Source organism: Chelonia mydas, chromosome 8 (genome assembly GCF_015237465.2).
Source record: "Chelonia mydas isolate rCheMyd1 chromosome 8, rCheMyd1.pri.v2, whole genome shotgun sequence".
NCBI lineage: Eukaryota > Metazoa > Chordata > Testudines > Cheloniidae > Chelonia > Chelonia mydas.
The window spans coordinates 62,008,050-62,030,095 of NC_057854.1; the positions used below are offsets into that span (position 1 = coordinate 62,008,050).

Here is a 22,046-nt window from a genome sequence, read left to right on the forward strand (position 1 = left end):
GACGCTGATACACCTCAGTGACATAGCTGAGATTAATGTGATTGGTTACATCCACTGCTGGACAAAAGGACTTGGTAAATGTTATGTTAAAATTTATTGAAATCTGGTGCTGTCACTTCACTCATTCTGACTGCTGACCCTCTAGTTCCCTCTTATCAGACACAGAGCACAACTTCAATTTAGAATGGGATACAAGGAAACTATTCCACCAAGTAGTGATCACTATACATCTTAACAACAGAAGCTAGGAGTTTCAGAGGCTCTTATGTGCCCAACTCCCATAGAGTCAAACTCCCATCATTCAGAGTTAATCAGAAACAGCAGTACAAAGATCCCACTAGTCTAACAACTATGGATCTGCCATTGTATGTGACTGGAGGAGAAACCATTTAGCTGGCCTTGAAGATTGGGATATATATTGTAGTAAATGCTAGCAAGAAGTTCAATGACAGATGAAATAGAGGGTGCAAGAAGCTAACTTTGGCATTAGTTTTTTATCTAGAAACCAAACCCAGAGAAGAACCACCACCTGATACAGGTCCAACATGACTTTTAAGTGCGAGCATATAAGCTAAATCTTATTTCAGGATTAAAAAAACAATTATACATTTTTTTTACCCTCTGATTCCATTAGTTTTCCTCTTCATTCAGCGGCCCAAATTTTGGGTGTGTATATATATTCCAAATGTATCGGAGTTGTATTTATTCAAGAGAAGTAATAGTTAGATGAGTGGGGGAGGGAGGTATTCAAATTTCTGAATTCCTATTCAAATCTATATTGCCTAGCTGCATTGCCTGAATCAAATTGGATCTGAAATTCAGTTTGGTGCTATTGATTTCCAAACTAGCAGGTGACTTGCTACCTATACTAGAACATCAACAAAGCCTTCATTGTCACTTAGAGATTATGCATAACAGACAGCTCCTATTCAGCTCCCAGCTTGAATCAAAAAGAAACTCCCCTATCAAACTGTCTTAGTTAATTTAATGTTTCTCTAGTTTCAAGAGAGTGGACTCTTGTTTATTGTTAATTTCCTATTGACTCTATAAAGTAAAGAGATGCTGTACTTCAGCATTAGGGTAGACAAAGATGACTGCCACGATATATATTAGTTAGAAAGTACTTTTGATTTATATACTGTAAATCTGTACAAGCCTGAGCCACAACCCACTGAAGTAGTTACCATTGCCTTCATTTGCCTCTGGATACAGCTATGTCAAAAGCAGAAACAAAGAATTCTCCATAGGGGGCATCAAAAAAGATTTTTGACCAGTGTTGTTAGATCTTAGAAATAACCACATGGAAAACTCTAAAGAGAGTAATAAAGGAAATATTATGCACCACCAAATTAATAACTGAAATTACATGAGATCAGCCTACAATTATGTAAGTTTCTATGGAAACCATGTTTGGTAGGTACCCTATCTGATTCGCTTTCCCTACTTTCCGCTTCCTGACTTTACTGCACAATAGAATACATGTTCCCTGAATTACTCTTTAAATGGCTTGAACCAAAAAGACGTATACATATTTAAATGTTTAAAATGTAAAATTATACCACATTATACAAAAGAAAGAAGCATTCAGAACAAAAGGAATGGCATTACACACATTAAAATCTTGCCAGTCTATCAAATTGAAATGGTACAGGGTTAACACAAGAACTAACAGAGTTTCTGTACTAAATTTACAAGCTGCTACATTGTGTAGCTATTGAAGTCATTGGAACTACTGATGTGAGCAAGTTCACATCAAAATTAATAAGTGTTGCACAATCTAGCCCTAAGATTCTAATACACTAATTATGTGCATGTTCCAGCAATTCCTATTAAGACAAAACTCCCATGGAAATCAGTGGGAGTTTTGCCTGCATATAGTCCAGACTGTAAACTCTTTGGGGCAGTGACGGACTTCCTTTGTCTCTGTACAGGTTTTAGTACAAAGGGCCCGCAATCTTCATTGTGTGTTTGAGTGCTATCAGAATAAAATAAATGGTAGGATCACCCAGTATTTTTTCAAGGAGAGATCACAGAGAAGTTAATGAAAGAATGTTGGTATTAGTCCTCGATGAGGTCACAATACAATGGACTATATGTCTACTAAGAAAATATACACCCCATTCTAGTTGTGAACTATATTACTGTTTAGCATTATAGTTTCTCTGGAAACCTCATATTAGCAGTATACATGTTTGTCCGTGAGATATATTAATCTTGCTGAGGTAGATTATGCAATCTAAGTGATTATGAGGAAATGGACGTGCATATTGTGAATGGTTCCATGTTAGGACTGAAAGGGAGTTTATTGTGGAAGTGCATAATTGTTGTTTTTTCTTCACTGCACTAAAAATATACTTAAGCAACCTACACTCTATCCCCCCCCCCCCCTCCCCACAAAAATACCAGTAGATCTAGTCTGCAGGTTCAATGCAATATATGGTCATGGCTTTATATTTTGTTCTTTTTATTTTTTCTACAAAGCAATTTAAGCAAAGAGAAGCAATTTAGGAAATTTCCACATGTTAAATCTCTTTTATTCACAGGGAATGTATAACTTCAAATTATGTAATGAATTTGGCAAACTGACCTGTAACATTTAATAGCAAAATGAATTGTTATCCTAAAATAAAATACATTTGATGCAATATTGTAAATTAAGACCAGATTACACATGATCTGTTTTTTAAATGTAATTCAAATCTTAAAATATATACAGCCAACAAATGTGAAGTTATCCAGTTTGTGGTACAAGCATTAAAGTGCACATTTGCAGGACTTGTGTAAAAGTTTCTGGCTGATAACTTTGTGGGTTCCATCCAGGACCTCAAAATACAAATAAAAACTGGCATCTGGCAGTAAAATGACTGGAAATGTCAGAGCTAAATCATGCCTAACTTTCAAACTGTTCAGCTTTGTTATAAGGGTGTTCATTTTAAGCTGCAACATTCTAAAAATGCAGAATGAGGGGACAGGAGTAGGGGGACTAGAGAAACTAAAGCACAAGGAAAACATCAGGACTCTAATGATACCATTAATCATTATATTAAAATAGCTTGCCTCCAGTCAACAGTACTTATTCTTTCAAGCTGTCCCTTCTTAAGGGGCTCTTCATCTAGTGTCCAGATCAGTAACTTGAGTTCAAGAAACTGTGGCCCTTTACATATTAATAATAATGAAATAGAAGATGCTAACACGCAGAAATGCTAGCTAACTCCTGAACTCTTAGTGAGACCTGCATGAAATTACAATTGACCTAGCTACTAATGTGACCTTGTTATAGTCGAACCCTAAACCACACAATTGACTGAATTTTGTTCAGACGCTATTTCTTTAACAGGATTCTCTAAGCAGAATGTTGATTCATAACCTGTACTCGATTTCTGCATTGATTAAAGGACCAATTTATTATCTCTGGTCCAGTAACAATGTTTAAGTTTAATGACATATGAACAAATGTAGAGACGATAAAATATCTGGGCAAATATCTGACTTCAGGTAGACAGGCTAGATCTTTATCTGGTGTAAACTGGTGTGGCTCTATTGACTTCAGTGGAACTATGCTTAAGCCAGTTGAGGATCTGGCTCACACATTGTTTCCCATAATTTTGCCTAATGAGCAGTAATTCACAGTCCTTTATGGGTAAAATTTTCATTAAATTTCATGTCTCTGCCTGTGAAGGACTCCAGAATTGGCACGATGTAAGACAGTAAAATAGCACATTGATTACAACCAATGAACATGTAAAAATGTACCATTATCAACCTTCCAGGCATGCTGCAAAGGCTCCTCGTTCTCCCTCAGAAGTGACAAAGGAAGCCCCACATCAGAATGCCCCATAGCCCAGTAGGTAGGGCACTCATTTGAGAGATGGCACATCCCTTCTACACCTCAGGTGGAGGGCAGAGTTGAACTGACGGACCCCCACATCACGGGTGAGTTCCCTAACCCCTGGGCTAAAAGTGATTATCAGGCAGCTCCTCCTCCCTTCCCCAAAGTGGATAGGCACCTAACTCCAAGAGGGTTTGCAGCTGAGAATACCAAGCAGAGGGAGGAGCCTGCCTGTACTTAGGCACCAATCTCCTTGAGGGGCTGAGGTTCAGAATACACCCCTCCACTGGGCATCTCCCATTGCTTAGCTTAGGCAGGGAGTTGCCTAGCATGCTAGCATTTGTGAACCCCGTTCTGAGGCACCTATCTCTCCCAATTTATTGTATAGGAAGCCTTGCTACTGAACTCAGGCTTTGTGAATCCCAATAGTTTTTTAGGTCCCTAAAAGCTAGGCTGAGCATCACCATGCCTAAGTTCCTTTGTAAATCTAGTCCTTAGTGTCCAACCCAGTAGTCTCTTTGGATGCAAAACTCTCAAAAGAGTAGGTTGCAGGATTGGGCCCTTAACACTGAGTGCAATATGTGACAAAATAGTAATGTATGGTCAATTATGAGACATCGGATAAGACATGCTTTTTGGCTCTGGATAATCATCTAGGACCAGATCCTCAAAGGCATGTAGACACTGCACTCCCATTTAAATTAACACCGAAATACCTTTAAGAATCTGGGCCTAGATGATTATCCAGAGCCGAAAAGCATGTCTTATCCTATGACTCATAATTGACCATACTTATATCCAGGTGTCACACCACATTTGTCTAGATCTTCAGCTGGGGGTAAACCTGGGTGTCTTTGTCTCCAGTAGAAATACATTGATTTACTCCAGCTAAGAATCTTGCCTAAGGATTTTATTTGCAGTTGTTTTTGTTTTTTGTTGGACCTCTTTTTAAAGAAAAAAAAAAACTACAACACGTCTGGTGTGCTGTATTATGCAGCTCAGTATTTGGAAGCATCCTGATTATCTGATGTTAAGGGACCGGGAATCTTATTGACATTAATGAGCTTTGGGTCAGGCCTGAGTTACTGGACCTTTTCTACGGCAAAGTTTGTGCAAGCTTCTTATACTGCTAAGCATAAAACATTGACTCCTCTGACAGTCTGCTGCCAAAGCAACCTTCTCATTATACGCTCATAGCTCTTGTTATGATTACTTGTGCTGAAAAACAATGAAGTGTTTTATTGATTCAGTGCTGTGGATGGGGGGTGACTCTGACTGTCCATAGAGCTTGTTGAATAAGTCACTGGTGAATATTTCATTTGCTAAATGAGTGCTAGCCTTCAGTGGATAAATGATTCACAACAAACTCTGTAAGTACTATAATTTATGCTATATTCTCTCAATCTATCACAGAACATTCTGTCTGATAAGGACACTGATTTTAGTAAAAATATTTTTTGTTTCACGTAATGCTGTTCTTGGGAGGACAATTCATGTGCCTAAAGAAACTTACTGGAGAGTTTGTACTGCCTTTGAAGTAAGAAAGTCTCTTGAATAAAGAGAAATTCTTAGATGTACTGCCACATACAGAACAAACTACTGGTTAAGCAAATTTGAATGTATCAAGTGTGTATCTGCCAACCACTCCTACCCCACATGCACAGACAGACTGTCAAGGAATGGAATATAGCAGGGGTTCTGTTCCTAATGTAGCTCAGAGTTCTACTGAAATTATATTCAGTGATTGTTTCACCACGACATACACAAGGTACTAGGCATCTTTAGAAATATGTCCCTGACGAAGACATTTATATTACAGAGAGTAGTCTGAAAAGTAGCTCCCTACAAATGCTATTGTGAGGTTCTATGTCTATTCTTATTGACTGTTTGATCAAATATAACCAAAAGATGACTTTTCTAACTACTTGCCCTGCAAGTTCAGCCTGGGATCTGATGCATAACCACAGATATTAACTGATAGTTTTGCTCATGATGAATGAGGCAGAATATGATTCATATAAATTGTCTATAGTCAGTGGTGTGGGAACACTTTGAATAGTGGGGGTGCTGAAAGCCAGCCCCCTTACCCCTGTCTGTTCTCCTCCTCTCCACCAACCCCGCCAACCCCCAGCTGAGACCTGGGGGCTGCTAGCAGTAGTAAAAACTTGATTGTTCCTAAAGTCAGCAGATATGATAGATACACATAGGTAGCAGACTTGAGTAAGAAGGTGCTCTTTTTATATATTTAGTGTTTGATCCTAACTTTGAAGTGTAATTCTACTTTGAAAAAACAACTTTACGGTTGTCATTGTGAGGTTCAGTATTTCTTGCCTCTCAGACTTTGATTTCAGATGTTCTTTTAGGATAGATTGTGCCTTTTGGACACAGTCCAGAGTAAGGATGGTACAGTGCTGTACCATCCCCATGGGAGGTATTGGGACCCGTGAGAAAGAATGCCTCCCCAAAGTCCTTGGCATATAGTGGGAGCAAGCCCACATCTGTGACCTTTAGGAGTGCAGCATGCTCCATTGTGTAGTAGTCCTGCTCCACTCACCAGAGTGGGGAAGGAAGGGCCATGGCCTTACTCCTTCACAGCTCCCTTTGAGGCACTGTGCACCCATGGGGTACTAGGGAATAAGCAGTCTCTGCACTTCCCAGAGTCCCTGATTCAAATAGTGCCTGGCCTTTAGTGGGCTGCATTCAGTGGGTGAGGGGAGGAGTGGTGTGTGTGGCAGGGAAGCTCCTCATGCCTCCCCAGTCACTCACATTGCAGACATGTAAGAGGCAAGAGTATGCCTAGCCCTCTCTATATGAAACTAACTGCAAGCCCTCCACACCTCAAACAAGGTTCTGAAAGTGAAGCTGGCTACCTACTTTACCTCACAGAACAGGCGGTAGTAAGTGCTCTGAAGGAAAATGATACCCTCAGTGATGCTTTGGAAACACTGATTTTTGACAGGTTTGCATTGATAAAACTTTTTGGAACTTAGTAAACAGGTCTTCAATGACTCCAGCTCACTCCTCCTTACATGTGTAGATTCTGCAGAGCTAACAGGAGTAAAACACAGAAAACACTTACTTTTAGAGAATACAAAAATATATATGATTGTTATAGAATCATAGATTTCAAGGCCAGAAGGGACCATCGTGATCATGTAGTCTGACCTCCTGTATCCCCACAGGCCATAGAACTTCCCCAAAATAATTCCTAGAGTTTATCTTTTAGAAAAAATCCAGTCTTGATTTAAAAATTGTCAGTGTTGGAGAATCCACCATCACCCTTAGTAAATTGTCTCAATAGTCAATTACTCTCTGTCATAAATTTACTCTTTATTTCCAGTCTGAATTTATCTAGGTTCAATTTCCAGACGTTGGATCGTGTTTTACCTTTCTCTGCTAGACTGAAGAGCCCATCATTAAATATTTGTTCCCTGCGTAGATACTTATAGACTGTAATCAAGTCATCCCTTAACCTTCTCTCTATTAAAGTAAATAGATTGACCTCTTTGAATCTATCCTATAAGGCATGTTTTCTCCTCCTTTAATCATTTCCTTGGCTCTTCTCTGAACCCTCTTTACTTTATTAACTGTCTTTTTGAATTGTGGACACCAGAATGGGATGTGGTATTCCAGCAGTGGTTGCTCCAGTGCCAAATATAGAGGTAAAATAACCACTCTGTTCTTACTTCAGATTCCCCTGTATGTATCCCAGGATCCTGTTAGTTCTTTTGGCTGCAACATCCCACTGGGAGCTTATGTTACGCTCATTATACACCATGACCTAAAAGTCTTTTTTCAGGGTCACTGCTTCCCAATATCCCAGATTCCCCCATACTGTAAGTATGGCCTACATTCTTGGTTCCTAGATGTACATATTTACATTTAGCTGTATTAAAAGGCCTTGTTTGCTCATGCCCAGTTTATCAAGTGATCCAGATCACTCTGAATCAGTGACTTGTTCCTTCAATAGTCATCACTCCCCCAATTTTTGTATCTTATGCAAACTTTGTCAGTGATGATTTTATGTTTTATTTCAGATCATTGATAAAAATGTTAAATAGCATATGACCAAGAACCTATCCCTGTGGGACCCCACTGGAGAAACGCCCACTCAATGAAAACCCCCAATTTACACTTACATTTTGAGACCTATTAATTAGCCAGTTTTTAATCCATATAATGTGTTTCATGTTAATTGTATATCCTTCTAGTTTTAAAATCAAAATGTCTTGTGGTACCAGTCAAATGCCTTAAAGAAGTCTAAGTGTATATGTCAATACTATTACCTTTATCAACCACATTTGTTACTTTATAAAAAAAAAATCTAGTTTGACAAGATCTATTTTCCAGAAACTCATGCTGATTTGCATTAATTAGATTCTTTTCCTTTAATTCTTTGTATTAATTGAATCCTGTATCAGCTGCTCTATTATTTTGCCTGGGTCTGATGTCAGGCTGACAGGCCAATAAGTACCCAAGACAGTCTGTTTACCCTCTTTTAAGAAATTGGCACAATAGTTGATTTCTTCCTGTCATCTGGAACTTCTCCAGTGCTCCAATGCATATTGAAAATCAATATTAATGGTTTGATGAGCTCGTCAAGATGCATCCAAGAGTTTTGAAAGAGCTGGCTATTTGGACCTGCTGATTTTAAAAAGGTCTAATTTCAGCCTTCACTTCCCCTCTAAAGGAGGTTAGTTTTTTAAACACTATGCCCTTCTTCCTTGATGGTGGGGTGTTCAAAGGAACACATCTGTTAAGAACAAAGGGGTTATTTACACAGTCAGGTCTTTGAATTGATCTGTACTTTGGTTGAAATTCACTTGCGTAAGAGACAAGCACAAGACCTATGTACTCCTTCAGTCCCACTGAAAATCTTAAATGGGAGTTAGGCTGGGCTCTGCCTTTCCAGTGAATCAGCCTGAGAGACAGCATGAGTGGAAACAATCAGCACCCAGTATAGGTCTGAAAGAAGTTGCATCCCTTTGGGAGCAAGGGTGAGATGGGAAGGACTTGTACTTTTCTGAGCTCCAATTATGTCTGGAGGCTCCCCCTTGAATGGTGCAGTCCTGGGAAGGAGTCACTGCATGCCTCCGTTTATTCAGGGCTTTAAGCAAAGGTCTAGACATATGTTGGAAGAGTACTAGGGCAAAACACACAATGTCCAATAAGTAATTGGAATGTGTTGGGCACAACTTCTTGTGTCATTAGGTGGAGGAAGAAACCAGGGGGTAGTAATATTTGACTTGATTCTGACTAACAGGGAGGAATTGGTTGTGAAGCTGAAGGTGGAAGCAGGGCCAGATTAGCTTTTTGTGGGCCCGGTGCCAAACATATTTGTGGGCCCCCATTGGGAAAATAGGGCATGTGATGGGGGGCGGTCTGCAGAGCGAGGGGCTAGTTGTGAGCAATGAGGTGCGGTGCAGTGGGAGTGGCACCACTCAGCCCAGCACAAGGACACTGTTTACAAACCCACAACTGCTAGATGCACAATGGCCTGCGCTGCCAGCGCGCCCCTTCTACACTGTCCCCTGCCCAGTGCCCTGCCCTTATTCACTCACCCAGAGACTTCCCCCACAGATCCCTATGCCCAGTGCCCCCCAGACCCGCGATGCCCAGCACCCATGCACACATGTAAGAGGCAAGAGTATGCCTAGACCCCTATATGTGAAATTAACTGCAGGGGCAATTGGAGTCTGCAGGGGGAACAAAGTGAAAGTGGTTGGAGCTCAGCGCGGGGGGGAGGGGGTGGATTCTTGGTGCAGGGGAGGTGGGGTTCATTTGGGTGGGGATGCAAGTGTAAGTGATTGGGGCTCAGTGGGGAAGGTGTCTGGGGGGGCTCATTGGGGTGGTACAGGTGCAGGGGAGGTGGGGCTTGTCAGGGTGACGGTTTGATGGGCCTGCTTAACAGGGGAGCCCCAGCTGCTGCCAAGGGGATCCACATGCTGGGCCCCTGCTTCCCCATCCCCTTCTTTTCTCCATCCCATGCCCCTTCCCCACCACTCCATCTCCTCCCCATCCCACCCCCTTCCTTCTCCACTGCGTCTTTCCCCCTGCCCCTGCTTCCCCTACCCCCTTCTCTTCCCCATCCCATGCCCCTTCCCCACTGCTCCATCTCCTCCCCAGGCTTGGGGAACAGGGAGAAACCGCCCCCCAGAATGAGCCAGCGGAGCGGACTGGGGCCGGGTTGTTTCACTTCCTGCCCTGGAGTGGAGTGACCTAGCCCCAGCCCACTCCGTTCTGCTCCCCTGGCTCCCAGCCTTGGGACTGGGGAGCAGGGGGGAACCGCCCCCAGCACTCACTGGTGGCGCGGCTGGGAGTCAGAGGCATGGAGCAGGCTGGGGCCGGGTCAGTCCTCCACTTACTGCTGCCCAGTGAGTGCAGGGCGCCTAACCCCTGCTGCAGTCCTCAGGGGAAGGGCTGGAGTGGGGGCAGGGTGGGGGCGGAGCATGGGTGGGAAGAGGCAGGGCTGGAATAGGCAGGAGTGGGGGCAGCTTTCCTTGCTGGCTGAGCCAGCCAGAGGATCGGGCTGGCCAGGGTCCCTTCTGATTGTGGGCCCAGCGCCATGGTAAACCCAGTACTGGGTAGAAGTCAACTTGGGTGAAATAAGAGATTTCATTGTTCTAAGGAAAGGAAGGAGTGAGAGCAGCAGAATAAGGACAATAGACTTAAAAAAAAATAATAATAAAAAGTGCAGACTTCAGCAAACTCAGAAATTGGTAAGTAGTGCCCTGTGGGAGAAAAAATCTAATAGGAAAAAGAATTCAGGAGAGTTGGTAGTTTCTCAGACAATATTTAAAGGCACAAAAGCAAACTCTGCTGATGTGAAGGAAAGAATAGGAAGAGGAAAAGATGGTTGCATAAGGAGCTCTTTAATGACCTGACAATCAAAAAGGAACACTATAAAAAGTTGAAACATGGTCAAATTAATGAGGATGAGTATAAAAGAATAGCTTGGCACGCAGGGATAAAATCAGAAAGGCTAAGGCACAAAAAAGGCAGTAAGGAGAGGTTCTATAAACATATTAGGAACAAAAGAAACATGAAGGAAAGAAGAGGTTCACTACTTATTGGGGAAGGAGAGCTAATACCAGATACCAAGAAGGCTCAAGTGCTTGATGCTTATATTGCTTCAGTCTAATTAAAAAGGTAAATTATGACCAGCTGCTTAACTCAATTAATATTAACAGGGTGGAAGGAACACAAGCGAAAATAGGGAAATAACAGATTAAAGACTATTTAGATGAATTCTATGTATTCAAGTAATCAGGGCCTGATGAAATTCACCATAGGCTTAAGGAACTAATTGAAATTTAGGAATCTTCAAACCATTCGAGTCATGGTTGAGAACTCATGGAAGGTGGGTAAGATCCCAGAGGGCTAGGGAGGAGCAAACATTCTGAGGAACAAAGGACTCGGGGAATTAGATCAGTCAGTCTAACTTCAATACCTGGAAAGATACTGGAACAGTTTTATTAAAAATCAGTCTGTAAGCACCTAGAGGATAATAGGGTTACAAGGAATAGTCAACATTGGGGGGGGACGAGGATATGTTTATAACATTTGCAGATGACGCCACATTGGGTGAAGTTGCAAGCACTTTGGAAGACAGGATTAGAATTCAAAATGAATAAAGACAAGTGCAAAGTACTATAGTTTGGAGGGGAAAATCAAATGCACAACAAAATGGAGAATAAAGGGTTAGACAGTAGTACTGGGAGTTATAGTAGACCACAAATGGCGTATGAACCAGAAATGTGATGCAGTTTTGAAAAAGGCTAATGTCAGTCTGGGGTGTATTAACAGGAGTGCTGTATGCAGGAGGTAATTGTTCTTCTCTATTCAGCACTGGTGAGACCTAGCCTGGCATACTATGTCCAGGTTTTGGTGCCGCATTCAAAGAAAAACATGGAGAAATGAGAGTTCAGCAGAGAGCAACACAAAATGATAAATGTTTGGAAGACATAACCTATGAGGAGGCATGTTTAGTCTCGAGGAAAGACAGAGTGGACCTAACAAGTCTTCAAATATACTAAGAGCTGTTATAAAGAGGATGGTGATGGATTGTTTTACAGGTCTATTGAAGGTAGGCCAAAGAATAATTGGTTTAATCTGCAGCAAAGGAGATTTAGTTTAGATATTGGGAGGAGGTGGGGGGACCTTTCTAACTGTAAGGCTACTTAAGTACTGGAATAGATTACCAAAAAAGATTGTGGAATCCCTGTCATTAGGTTTTTAAGAACAGGATAGACAAATATCTGTCGGGGATGATCTAGGTTTACATAGTCCTGCCTCACTGCAGGGGGCTGAAGTTGGATGACGCCTTGAGGTCCCTTCCGGCCCTATACATAGGTGCTGGAACTCGGGGGGGGGCTGCCACACCCCCTGGTTTGAAGTGGTTTCCATTATATACAGGTTTATAGTTTGGTTCAATGGCTCTCAGCATCCCCACCATAAAAATTGTTCCATCTCCCCTGGCCCTTCATTCCTATGATTTTATGAATTGAACTCATAAATGTATTGAGCATAAAATATGGTTTCAAACTCACATTTTTCTCAACCAGTAAATTAATATATCAATACTTATAAATCAGTTATGAAGCAAAAGTTTGACTTCCCAGAAATTGTAATGGTTATGAGGGTATCAATTGAAGCTATTTTGTTATTTCATCTTCAGAGTAAAGTAAGACACAACCTCAAAACATATTTACCATAAATTACTATATCTTGTTTGGATTTACTTATCCTCCTGCATCTTCTAAATAAGCATGGCTTCTAATACACTGCATTATAAAGACAAGTGGCCTGACTTTCAGAAGTGCTGAACATCCACAATTCCCACTGAAGTAAATGGGAACTACAAGTGTTTAGTACCTATAAATCTTCAGGTATGAAGGGCTGTATTGTAATTAATCCTGTAACTCGTTTAAGGGGGAGCTATTTGGTTCATTCTTCCTGTTTCATCCAAGGGAGCGGTGGGGAGTAATCTGTGCCTGCAGAAGGGTTCTGTGTTGGCTCTGGTATATGGCCCAGTGCATTTGGGGACAGAGCCACTCTTGCCACTGCCTGTTTCTGTGTCGGATGTGAAATGGCAGCCTGGTAGCAGCTTCTCTTTTCTGCCTTTGCACACTCTCCAACAATGGTTTGGCCCACACTGGGGCATTTTTACTCCCCTCTGTTGCTTTGCAGCAGGGCCTCTGTTTAAGCCATAAATAAGAGCAGCTACTAAAGAAAGACACTGACCCTAATTCACCAAGGATATAACATAACTGAAGACCTTACCCTGGAGATGAGTTTGGCATGCTGTCTTTGGTGTGTTCGAATATTTCAGTAGTCATTACAGTGCTGCTCTACACTGTAAGTTCATATATGAATGGCTACCCCCAAATATATAAATCTCAATACTGTATGTTCAAATAAATAATATAAACAATTTCCTGGTCAACACAAGACTCATTTTAGGCAAATGATGTCAACAAATACTACAAGTCACTGCCAAAGTGCTTTATTTAGCAATTGTTATTGGGTGTTTTTTTAATTTTTATTTAGCTTATTTTTCTGTCTGGCAGGGTCAACACTAGGTCAGCATATAATCTATAATGAGTCTGTATCTGAAACTGTTGAAACCAGGCACAATTACTGTAGGTCAACTTGCCATTTTCTACATGTTTTACTGTTGGTACCAAAATGCCTGGACCCGAACACAATGTTCCATTTCAAATGGAGCTCATATACTTGTTCAAGCAGGGACACTGCAAGCTCTCGGGGAAACCGCTTTATTTCCAGAAAGAGCATGCTTCACTGTGAAGTGGATGCATACTTTGTAATTTGTCTAGCACTTTAGTGAAATGTTGGACAGTAACAAATATTAAAGCACAGCTTGCTCCAGAGTCTTTTATATTGTACTTTAACTGTGGCTGAAGATGCAATATGGACTATCCCGGTATTACAGTGACAGCATTAGGTATAGGCCCTACCAAATTCATGGTCCATTCTGGTCAATTTCACGGCCAGAGGGTTTTAAAATTGGTCAGTTTCATGATTTCAGATTTTTATATCTGAAATTTCACAGTGTTGTAACTGGGGAGGGTCTTGATCCAAAATCATAGAGGGGTTGCAATTGAAAAGTTGTTGTGTGGGGAGATCACAAGATTGTCACCCTCGCTTTTGTGCTCTCTGAGCTGCCTTCAGTTTGAGGAGATTCTGGGAGGTGGAGGTGGGTATGATCTCCCCCATGCTACTAGGAGTGCCCCACCCTGGGGCTGCTAGTCCAGGCCAGTGACAGATTAAGACAGGGGCCCCATGCCAATCTGGGGGCCCCCTTGAAAAATGGGTGCCCCAGCCCCAGAAGAAGCCCTAGGGTGGAAGCCCCAACTGGGTCACCCTGAACCCTGGCAGGACCCCTGGGGGAAGAAGCCCCAAGCCCTGGCTGCAGCTGCGGGGCTGAAGCCTCAAGCCCAGACTGCCCTGAGCCTTGGCTGGGGAGGGGAGGGGGATGGAAGCCCCAAGCCGCTCCAGCAGGGGGAGGACGGAAGCCCCAATACCGGGTTGCCCTAGCTGGGGTTGGGGAAGTCCCGTGGCCAGGCTGCCCATGTTGGAGCAGTAGATGGTGCCTTTAGCTCTGGCTGGAGCAACAGGGAGCAGAAGCCCCCAGCTCTGGCTGGAGCGGGGGAGGCCCCGAGTCCAGTCTGCCTCAGGTGCAGCCACTGGGAGCAGAAGCTCCCACCCCAGCAGAAGCTGCTGGGGGAGGAAGGGGAAGCCAGGAGCTCGGCGCCTAGAGCTGCGGCAGGAACTGCGGGGGTGGGGGGAAGGGTCGGATGCCCAGATCCCAGCTCCCAGGCTGCTGCAGTGCACAAGTGAGGGAGTACCACCCTCATTTCTGTGCTGCCTCTGGAGGTGCCTCTGATCTCCTCACCAAGAGCAGTCATCTGGGGGAAGGACCAGCAGCAGGGGAGATCAGATTTCATGGGGAAGGGCTGATTTTTGTTAGGGCCCTAATTATGTACAGTGTGGGTCAAATGGCACAGTCTTTACACAGCCAAAAAAATGCCATGCGAGTTGAATGAGAAGTTTTGGCTTGAATAGGAATTATGGCTGGAAAAGGACTGCAGGATCTGGCCTCATGCAGTTATGTGGCTGTAAGTGAAGGGAGTAAAAATAGAAATATTCCTTGAGCTGCTAGAGAGCACAAATTCTTCTGATTAAAGAACGGACATTAATGGCAGAACTAAAAGAGGCCATGTGTTATTCTATCCTGACCATAAGGGTGAAGTGGCTAGCAGAAGAATTAGGTTGGAGAAATAAAGCAGGAGAAAATCAAATCAGTGTCTCCAGAATGACAGACTGAGCTTTATCAATGCAGTGACACCGCAGGCACTCTGGCTAGCACAGTAAATAATGATAGAAATATAGTTGCTCTGCACAGGGTCCTCCCCATTCACTGCTCCTTCTCTACCGCCTCCTAACAGCCTGAGAAATAAAGGTTTGACAGGGAGCTCTGCTCTTGGAAAGGAGTCAGTATACTTAGGTAGGCCATTGGTTTGTAGTGCTACCTTACTGAAGCTGCTATTCCAACCTATGAGCTGAAATGTTATCACTTTCTCTGCACTCACTTTGATGAGAGTATTAAACCATTTGAGTTGCCAAAGTATTGATACTGTGGACCCTTCCCTGACCTGTCTCACCAGTCTAATGAAGGCTAGAATGGAGAGCATCTTCACAGAGCACAGGGACAAGAAGACCCATTAGGTGCCAGTCCAGCCCCAGCCCCAACCTCTTCCCTTTTATAGCCCCACAGTAGAGCTCAAGTTGTTTGGGGAGCTGTGCAGGGGGCCCAATGTACTTGAGTAACTTTCTCCCTGAGATCAGAAGTAGTGCTCTACATTTTTTTCTACTGATGTGTTTGCACAAGTCTAATTTTCATAAGAATTAGAATAACTCTAGCCCCCTTTTCACCCAACCTCACTACATCAACACTGCCTTGGACCTATCTGTTAATTAAAACCTTGCATGGGAACAACATTATCTCTTAACAAACAATATTCCTACTATATCTGTTTTAATACGATGTGCTTAAATTAGAAAACGTAATGTGTAAGAATAAACATCTGCTACTTACCAGGTGAAGATAAGACACAGCAATGTGGATATTAAAATAAGAACTTGGTTAAACATTGCAGACTGTGTACGTTGAATGGCTCTATGGAGATCATTCTATATTAACAGAAAAAGCAGGTTGGTTATGGTTTTTTAAATAATGCATCTGCTGATCCTATACAATAGTTCCATGATATTTTGATAAGATACAACGGCCCAAATGCACTTAAAATTTGCTGAGCACAGTGGGTGGTGCAAAGTAGTCAGTTGTTGCTCCCTGGTTTCCATGGCTGGGTCACTGACCACCCTGGCATAGTTTAGAGCATCCTGGAGTCTGTGCTAAATTTAATCAGCTGGCCCAGATGGTTCCGTATGCCAGTCAGGAGTAACTGGGGCATAGCAGCTCTTTAGACCCCTGATGCAGAGAATACATGTGAGTGGCATAAGAGTTGGCCGTTCAGGGAACTTCCCTTGTTGGAAGTCAGTGATGTGCCAGTTTCCACCAACTGAGGAACTACTGGAAAATATTTCCAAATTTGATATGAAATGGTGATACAGCAAAATGTAGAAGCATTCCCATGATTGAATTGTGAAAGTGATTAATCCCATGACAAATTTGTCCCCTGACCAGAAAGCAACAGCCTTGCTGAAGACAACAGACTCAGAAAGGGACATTTTTTAAAAAAAAGTTATTCTTGCCTAACTATTTTTGGTCATACTTACAATCATGTTCTCCAAAGCATGTTTGGCAAGCCAGCAATTTAAAAATACTGGAATAAATATGTTTCTTAGTGCAGGCCAGAAAATCTGAGGAGGGGGAAATAAACACAAATACATCTTAACAGCTTTTCTGTCCAAGAAACTACATCCAATTCAGTGTTTATAAAATTGTGTACTCCTGATGTAAAAACTGGTAACTACATTACTCCTTTCTGTATAATATATATGATACCCAAAGGCATGTGACTGAGATAACATTTTACCATGCAAGTTTTCTCTGCTTTTACATCTAACTGGTTTATCTTGCTCATTGCATTGTTGGCTGTGTGACTTTTTTAAATATTTTTTTTCAAGAAGAAAAACATAGTTTGCTAAATTAGCCTCTCCAATAGGGCCTGCTCATCACTCATACAGGTCAACAGAGACTTCAGCAGACCCATAATCCCACCCAGGTATGGACACTGACACTTAATTCAGATACTTACTGTAATGATAAAGGGGACAGCATTGATTATTTCCAGGAGGAAGGGTATTCGCAAAACTTGTTCCCAGAGGTTTCCCTTTTTAAAACAACAGAACATACCAAACTTCAGAAACAGACTTTCACTGAGTTACACAGTAGAGATCATTCATCCCAAACAATGTACAAATATGCAACATTCTGAAAAGACCAAGTGCCTTATCCTGTGGTAGGCAAGGCTCCCATTGATGTCATTGGGAGTCGTGCCTGAGAAAGGACTGCAGGATTTGGCACTAGTGTTCCTACTGGTGAGTAGGTGGAGAGAAAACAATAGATTAGGTAAATGAGAGAACATAACACTTTTCTGTTTATATCTCAGGGAAGTTAAAATAGGGGCCAGTAGCAGGGGAAAACTCCATGAGACTTCCCTCACAGAGCTCTCTCCAGATCACTCTGTCAGGAGTCTGCTATCCCTGTGGAATAGGCAGTGATATTTGGCTCAGTGATTCTTTCAGTACTGAAGTTGTTGAACTGTGGATTAAACACTGGGCCAAAGAGAGCAAGAAAGTGTGTGAGTAACTCTGTAGTCTAGTGGTTTGAGCTCTCACCTGGAGGGCAGGAGACCCAGGATCCAGACCTCCTGCTCCAATGACTTTTTTAAAATGTATTCACAGTGGAACATCTTCAACAGGAGATACTAAGAATATCCCATAGCTCAGTGACTAAGGCCATCACCTGAGAGACAGCAGACTCCAGTTGAAATCTCTTTTCCCTCTCAGGTGGAGAGACAGCTTGGATTTGAGATCTCCCACATCCCAGATGAGAACACTCACTGCTGGGCTAAAGGTTAAGAGGGAGGTCCTCTTCTCCACCCCCTCTTTTGTGTAAGATCACCTAGAGGTGCCAAATCTAGCAGGCGAGGTCTGAACCTGTTTACCAGATTGGGCCCTGCAGGTGAGTTAGGCAGAGGAATACCTATCTTCCCCCGGTTTGTGTCTTGCTTTAGGGCTTGGGTGTCTGGACCCCTAACATGGGACTGTGTTGCATATGCTCAGAGGCAGAAGCAAAGGTTCCTTAGGGAACTTTTATGCCAAAAATGTAGGTGCGGGCGATTTTAAGCACCTACAAGGTTTGGGGGTTGCTGAGCAGTGTTTTGTGAATCCCAGTGGGTCCCGATTCTGGGATTTAGGCACCCAAGTCCTCTTGTGAATCCAGCTCCCAGTGACTCTTCACAAAGGTAAAGTTCATGAAGCTCGTACTAGTTAATGTAATACTGCAGCATGTACACTGTGGAATAGATCTTGTCAATATCTCAAGAATTTGAAGTGTAGTAGGATAAATTAAAAATAGACATAAATGATCTGACATTTATTTCAACAAATTAATTAATCCTCATTATTCTATCATTGGACTCCGTCACTGAATGCTAAATACAAAAAGGAAATTCTCTAATCTCTCCTCCCACCCCTCCACCCCACACACACCTTCATCTCCAGAAGCCACTGCTGCTATAGTGCCAGAAGAATTGTATTTTGACAGATGAATGAGACTATAGTTGGATAGTTTTAAATGTTCTGTGTGGTAACTGTACACAGAAGTGATGGGAGAAGGATGATTAAAGGCTGTGGTTGTATTTAACTGTGGGCACAATAAAAAATAAATGAAATTTGAATTTCAAATTTTTAATTCATTATAAACTCACCCACCATGTGTTCCTACTGAACAAATATCTTCGCTTATTTTCCTGTCTAGGGGACTTCTCTTTATGCTTCCTAACAAAGGATGATCAGCTGCTACAGATTTCACTGTATTGGTAGTGTCCATCACAAGAGAGAAAAAAGGACACAAGTGTATTGAACACAAAGGAAGTTCTTTATTTGGGATTCTGGACATGCAGATCCTGCTGCTACCTGGTTCTCAATCTTGCAGATTGTTGGAACAAAGCTTGTGTCCTATCACACAGGATCTGTCTTGGGTCTGGCAGACAGTGTTATGGGGAGCAGATATGTGTATTATTGTGAGAGACCTGCCCTAAAGTTAATAGATCAGGTAGGACGGTTAGCCTCCATGCAGATCTCTGATATAAAAATAATCACTTCAGGAAATGTATAACTTCTCATTATCTGATCCTATGGGACTGATTCTCCACTGACCTGTACCATGCGGAACTTATTGCCAGGGGATGTTGTGAGAGCCAAACTATTACTAGTTCAAAAAAGAATTTGATAAGTTCATAGAGGATAGATCCATTAATAGCTATTAACCAAGATGGTCAGGGATGCAACCCCATGCTCTGGGTGCCCCTAAGTCTCTGACTGCCAAAAGGTGGGAGTGGACAACAGGATGGATCAGTTGATGATTGCCCTGATCTGTTCATTTCTTCCGAAGCATCTGGCATTGGCTGTTGTTGGAAGAAAAGATACTGGGCCAAATGAAGCGTTGGTCTGACTCAATATGGACATTCTTCAGTATAGTAATTTACTATACTTGTAAAGTGGATATAAATTGCTACCAAAACAGGATGGCAGTTTTATACCCACTTTCCAGGGATATAAAGAACTACTTTAGGGAACTGATTCACCATTGCTTTTGTGTACTCATTTAAAAGCAAAGTGGGCGTAGGGATAAAATGCTAGATAAAATAGTTGTTTATATAAAGTTTGCACAGGTGTAAACTACACAAGTTCAAGGCCCTAGAAAATCTGGCCCAATAACTTTAGAATGAAAAGTGGCATTGCTTTATAAACAGTATGTTGGCACCAGTTGTTTTTCATTGTACTATTTTTTCCACCAAGAGACTTATATTTATAATGGACAATGCCTAATTTATATAAACAGTACTAGCTGCTTTTTATCAGGTATAATTTAGTAGCCAGTTTTAAGATTATTAAAAATGTTACACTCTTTGAAAAACATTTCTGGCAATCATCACTTGATAAGTATAATAAAGTATTACTCTGTGACTCTGATGGATTGACTAGTTATTAAATACCATTGACTCATAGACTTAAAGCACAAAATGCTTTCATTTCACACAATGAGATATTTAAACTTTTAAAATAAAGCCTTTTCTTGTTTTGTTTGGTGACATTTATTTTACTGTTTTATCGAAACAGCTCAAAATGCAGACTTCTTACAATTCACTGTAATAGCACATAATAAAAATTAAAGGGCAAATTATGTGAGGAAATTCTGACCAAAACATTAGAAAAATATAACTAATGAGAACTTGACATTTTAAGGAAAAAAAACAAAGACAAATGTATAACAGTTTGTTCTTGCATTCATCAGCAGATCTCAAAACATTTTGCAAAGATCCCTAGTTTAGAGTTGGAATAGGTGAGGTGCAGACAAATATGGCCCCATATTTTCAAAATTGCCCTCTATTTGTGTGTGCCTCGATTCCTGAGTGCCCAATTTCAGATAACTGAACCTTGATTTTTTAAAAAAAGTTTTCCAGAGATATTGTGCAGCAACAACTTGAACTGATGTCAGAGAGAGTTGAGGGTACTCCACATATTGAAAAATAAGACCATAGAGATATGACTATACCCGCCCCCCCCGCCAAATGACACCTTTGAAAATTGTCCCTAACCAACACAGAGAGGCAGTAGAAGAATTGTAAGTGAAACTCAAGATTTCTGACTTCCAGCCCTCTGCTCTGATTATTATGATACCTAATACATTTGAGAAACAAGAAAGGCTGTTTGAGACAATATGCCATCTTCTATAGATCTGTTAGACTTTCTGCTTTTGCATTATACCATTTAAGCCCAGACACAAAGGTAGGCCTCTCTTGCCTTTACATTTACTTTCTTCAATTGCCTCTTGCAATAATTTTAGTCACAGATTTTCAAAGGTATTTAGGCATTGCTCTGTTCAGCATTGCTAGGCCAAAGGAGCAGATTTTCAAGATGCGTAGATTTAAACAAAGATTTAAACAAAGATGCGTAGTGGGATTTTCAAAAGTACCAAAGGCCCAGATCCACATAGGTATTTAATCTCCTAACTTCTTTGACATAAATGGAAGTTAGGAGCCTAAATACCTTTGTGGATCTAGGGCAAGGTGCCTGTTTACAGCTTTTCATTCCAGAGGCTCCCTGAATACTTTGGATGTACATAAATCATAGACTCATAGGACTGGAAGGGACCTAGAGAGGTCATCTAATCTAGTCCCCTGCACTCGTGGTAGGACTAAGTTTTATCTAGACCATCCCTGACAGTGTTTGTCTAACCTGCTCTTAAAAATCTCCAATGATGGAGATTCCACAGCCTCCCTGGGCAACTTATTCCAGTGCTTAAGCACCCTGACAATTAGGAAATTTTTCCTAATGTCCAACCTAAACTGCCCTTGCTGCAATTTAAGCCCATTGCTTCTTGTCCTATCCTCAGAGGCTATGGAGAACAACTTTTCTCCCTCCTCCTTGTGATAACGTTTATCACTTCACCCACTAATAAAATGCAGCCCCAGCTGGAATGAAAGTTTTATATATATATATATATGTATATATATTTACTGTTAACTGCAAGCCTATCCAGTGGCTTAGGGCAGGAAGTAGAGAAGAATACACTATCCAAATAAAAGGTTGTGAACATTTAAATTAGCAGAGTGCAATTGTCCAAATTAAAATGTAACACCTAACACTCTCATTCTTCTGAAAAGTGCTGTCTGATTTGTAATGAAGTAAAAGCAGTCAAGACCATGGCTTTCATTTTCATGAAAGATAGCCTTTCCAACAGTACAGTGCTCCCTAATGCCAATCCAGCATCAGAAGGAATTGCTGAATCAACACCATTTCCTGAATGACCTTGACACCTGTTGGGAGATGTAGATAACACATCTTCAGAAAAAAGACGACAGTAATTTGCCCCCAAATTGTTGCCCTATTTTGGCAAATCTATATTCATTACAAATCTATACAGTGCTACTTGTCAGGTCCT

The 22,046-nt window shown here is 41.7% G+C and overlaps 1 protein-coding gene across 4 annotated transcripts in view; it reads right to left on the reverse strand.

Moving 5' to 3' along the window:
• KCNT2 (potassium sodium-activated channel subfamily T member 2) overlaps positions 1 to 22,046 on the reverse strand; it is a 276,042-nt gene that overhangs the window by 162,481 nt on the left and 91,515 nt on the right. For all 4 annotated transcript variants that reach the window (XM_043552978.1, XM_037907612.2, XM_043552979.1 and 1 more), the window contains exons 7-9: positions 17,131 to 17,205; positions 16,649 to 16,732; positions 15,948 to 16,042 (exon numbers count right to left, since the gene is read on the reverse strand). In XM_043552978.1, coding sequence (XP_043408913.1) covers positions 15,948 to 16,042; positions 16,649 to 16,732; positions 17,131 to 17,205 — 254 coding nt within the window. The remainder of the gene's footprint in view (positions 1 to 15,947; positions 16,043 to 16,648; positions 16,733 to 17,130; positions 17,206 to 22,046) is intronic.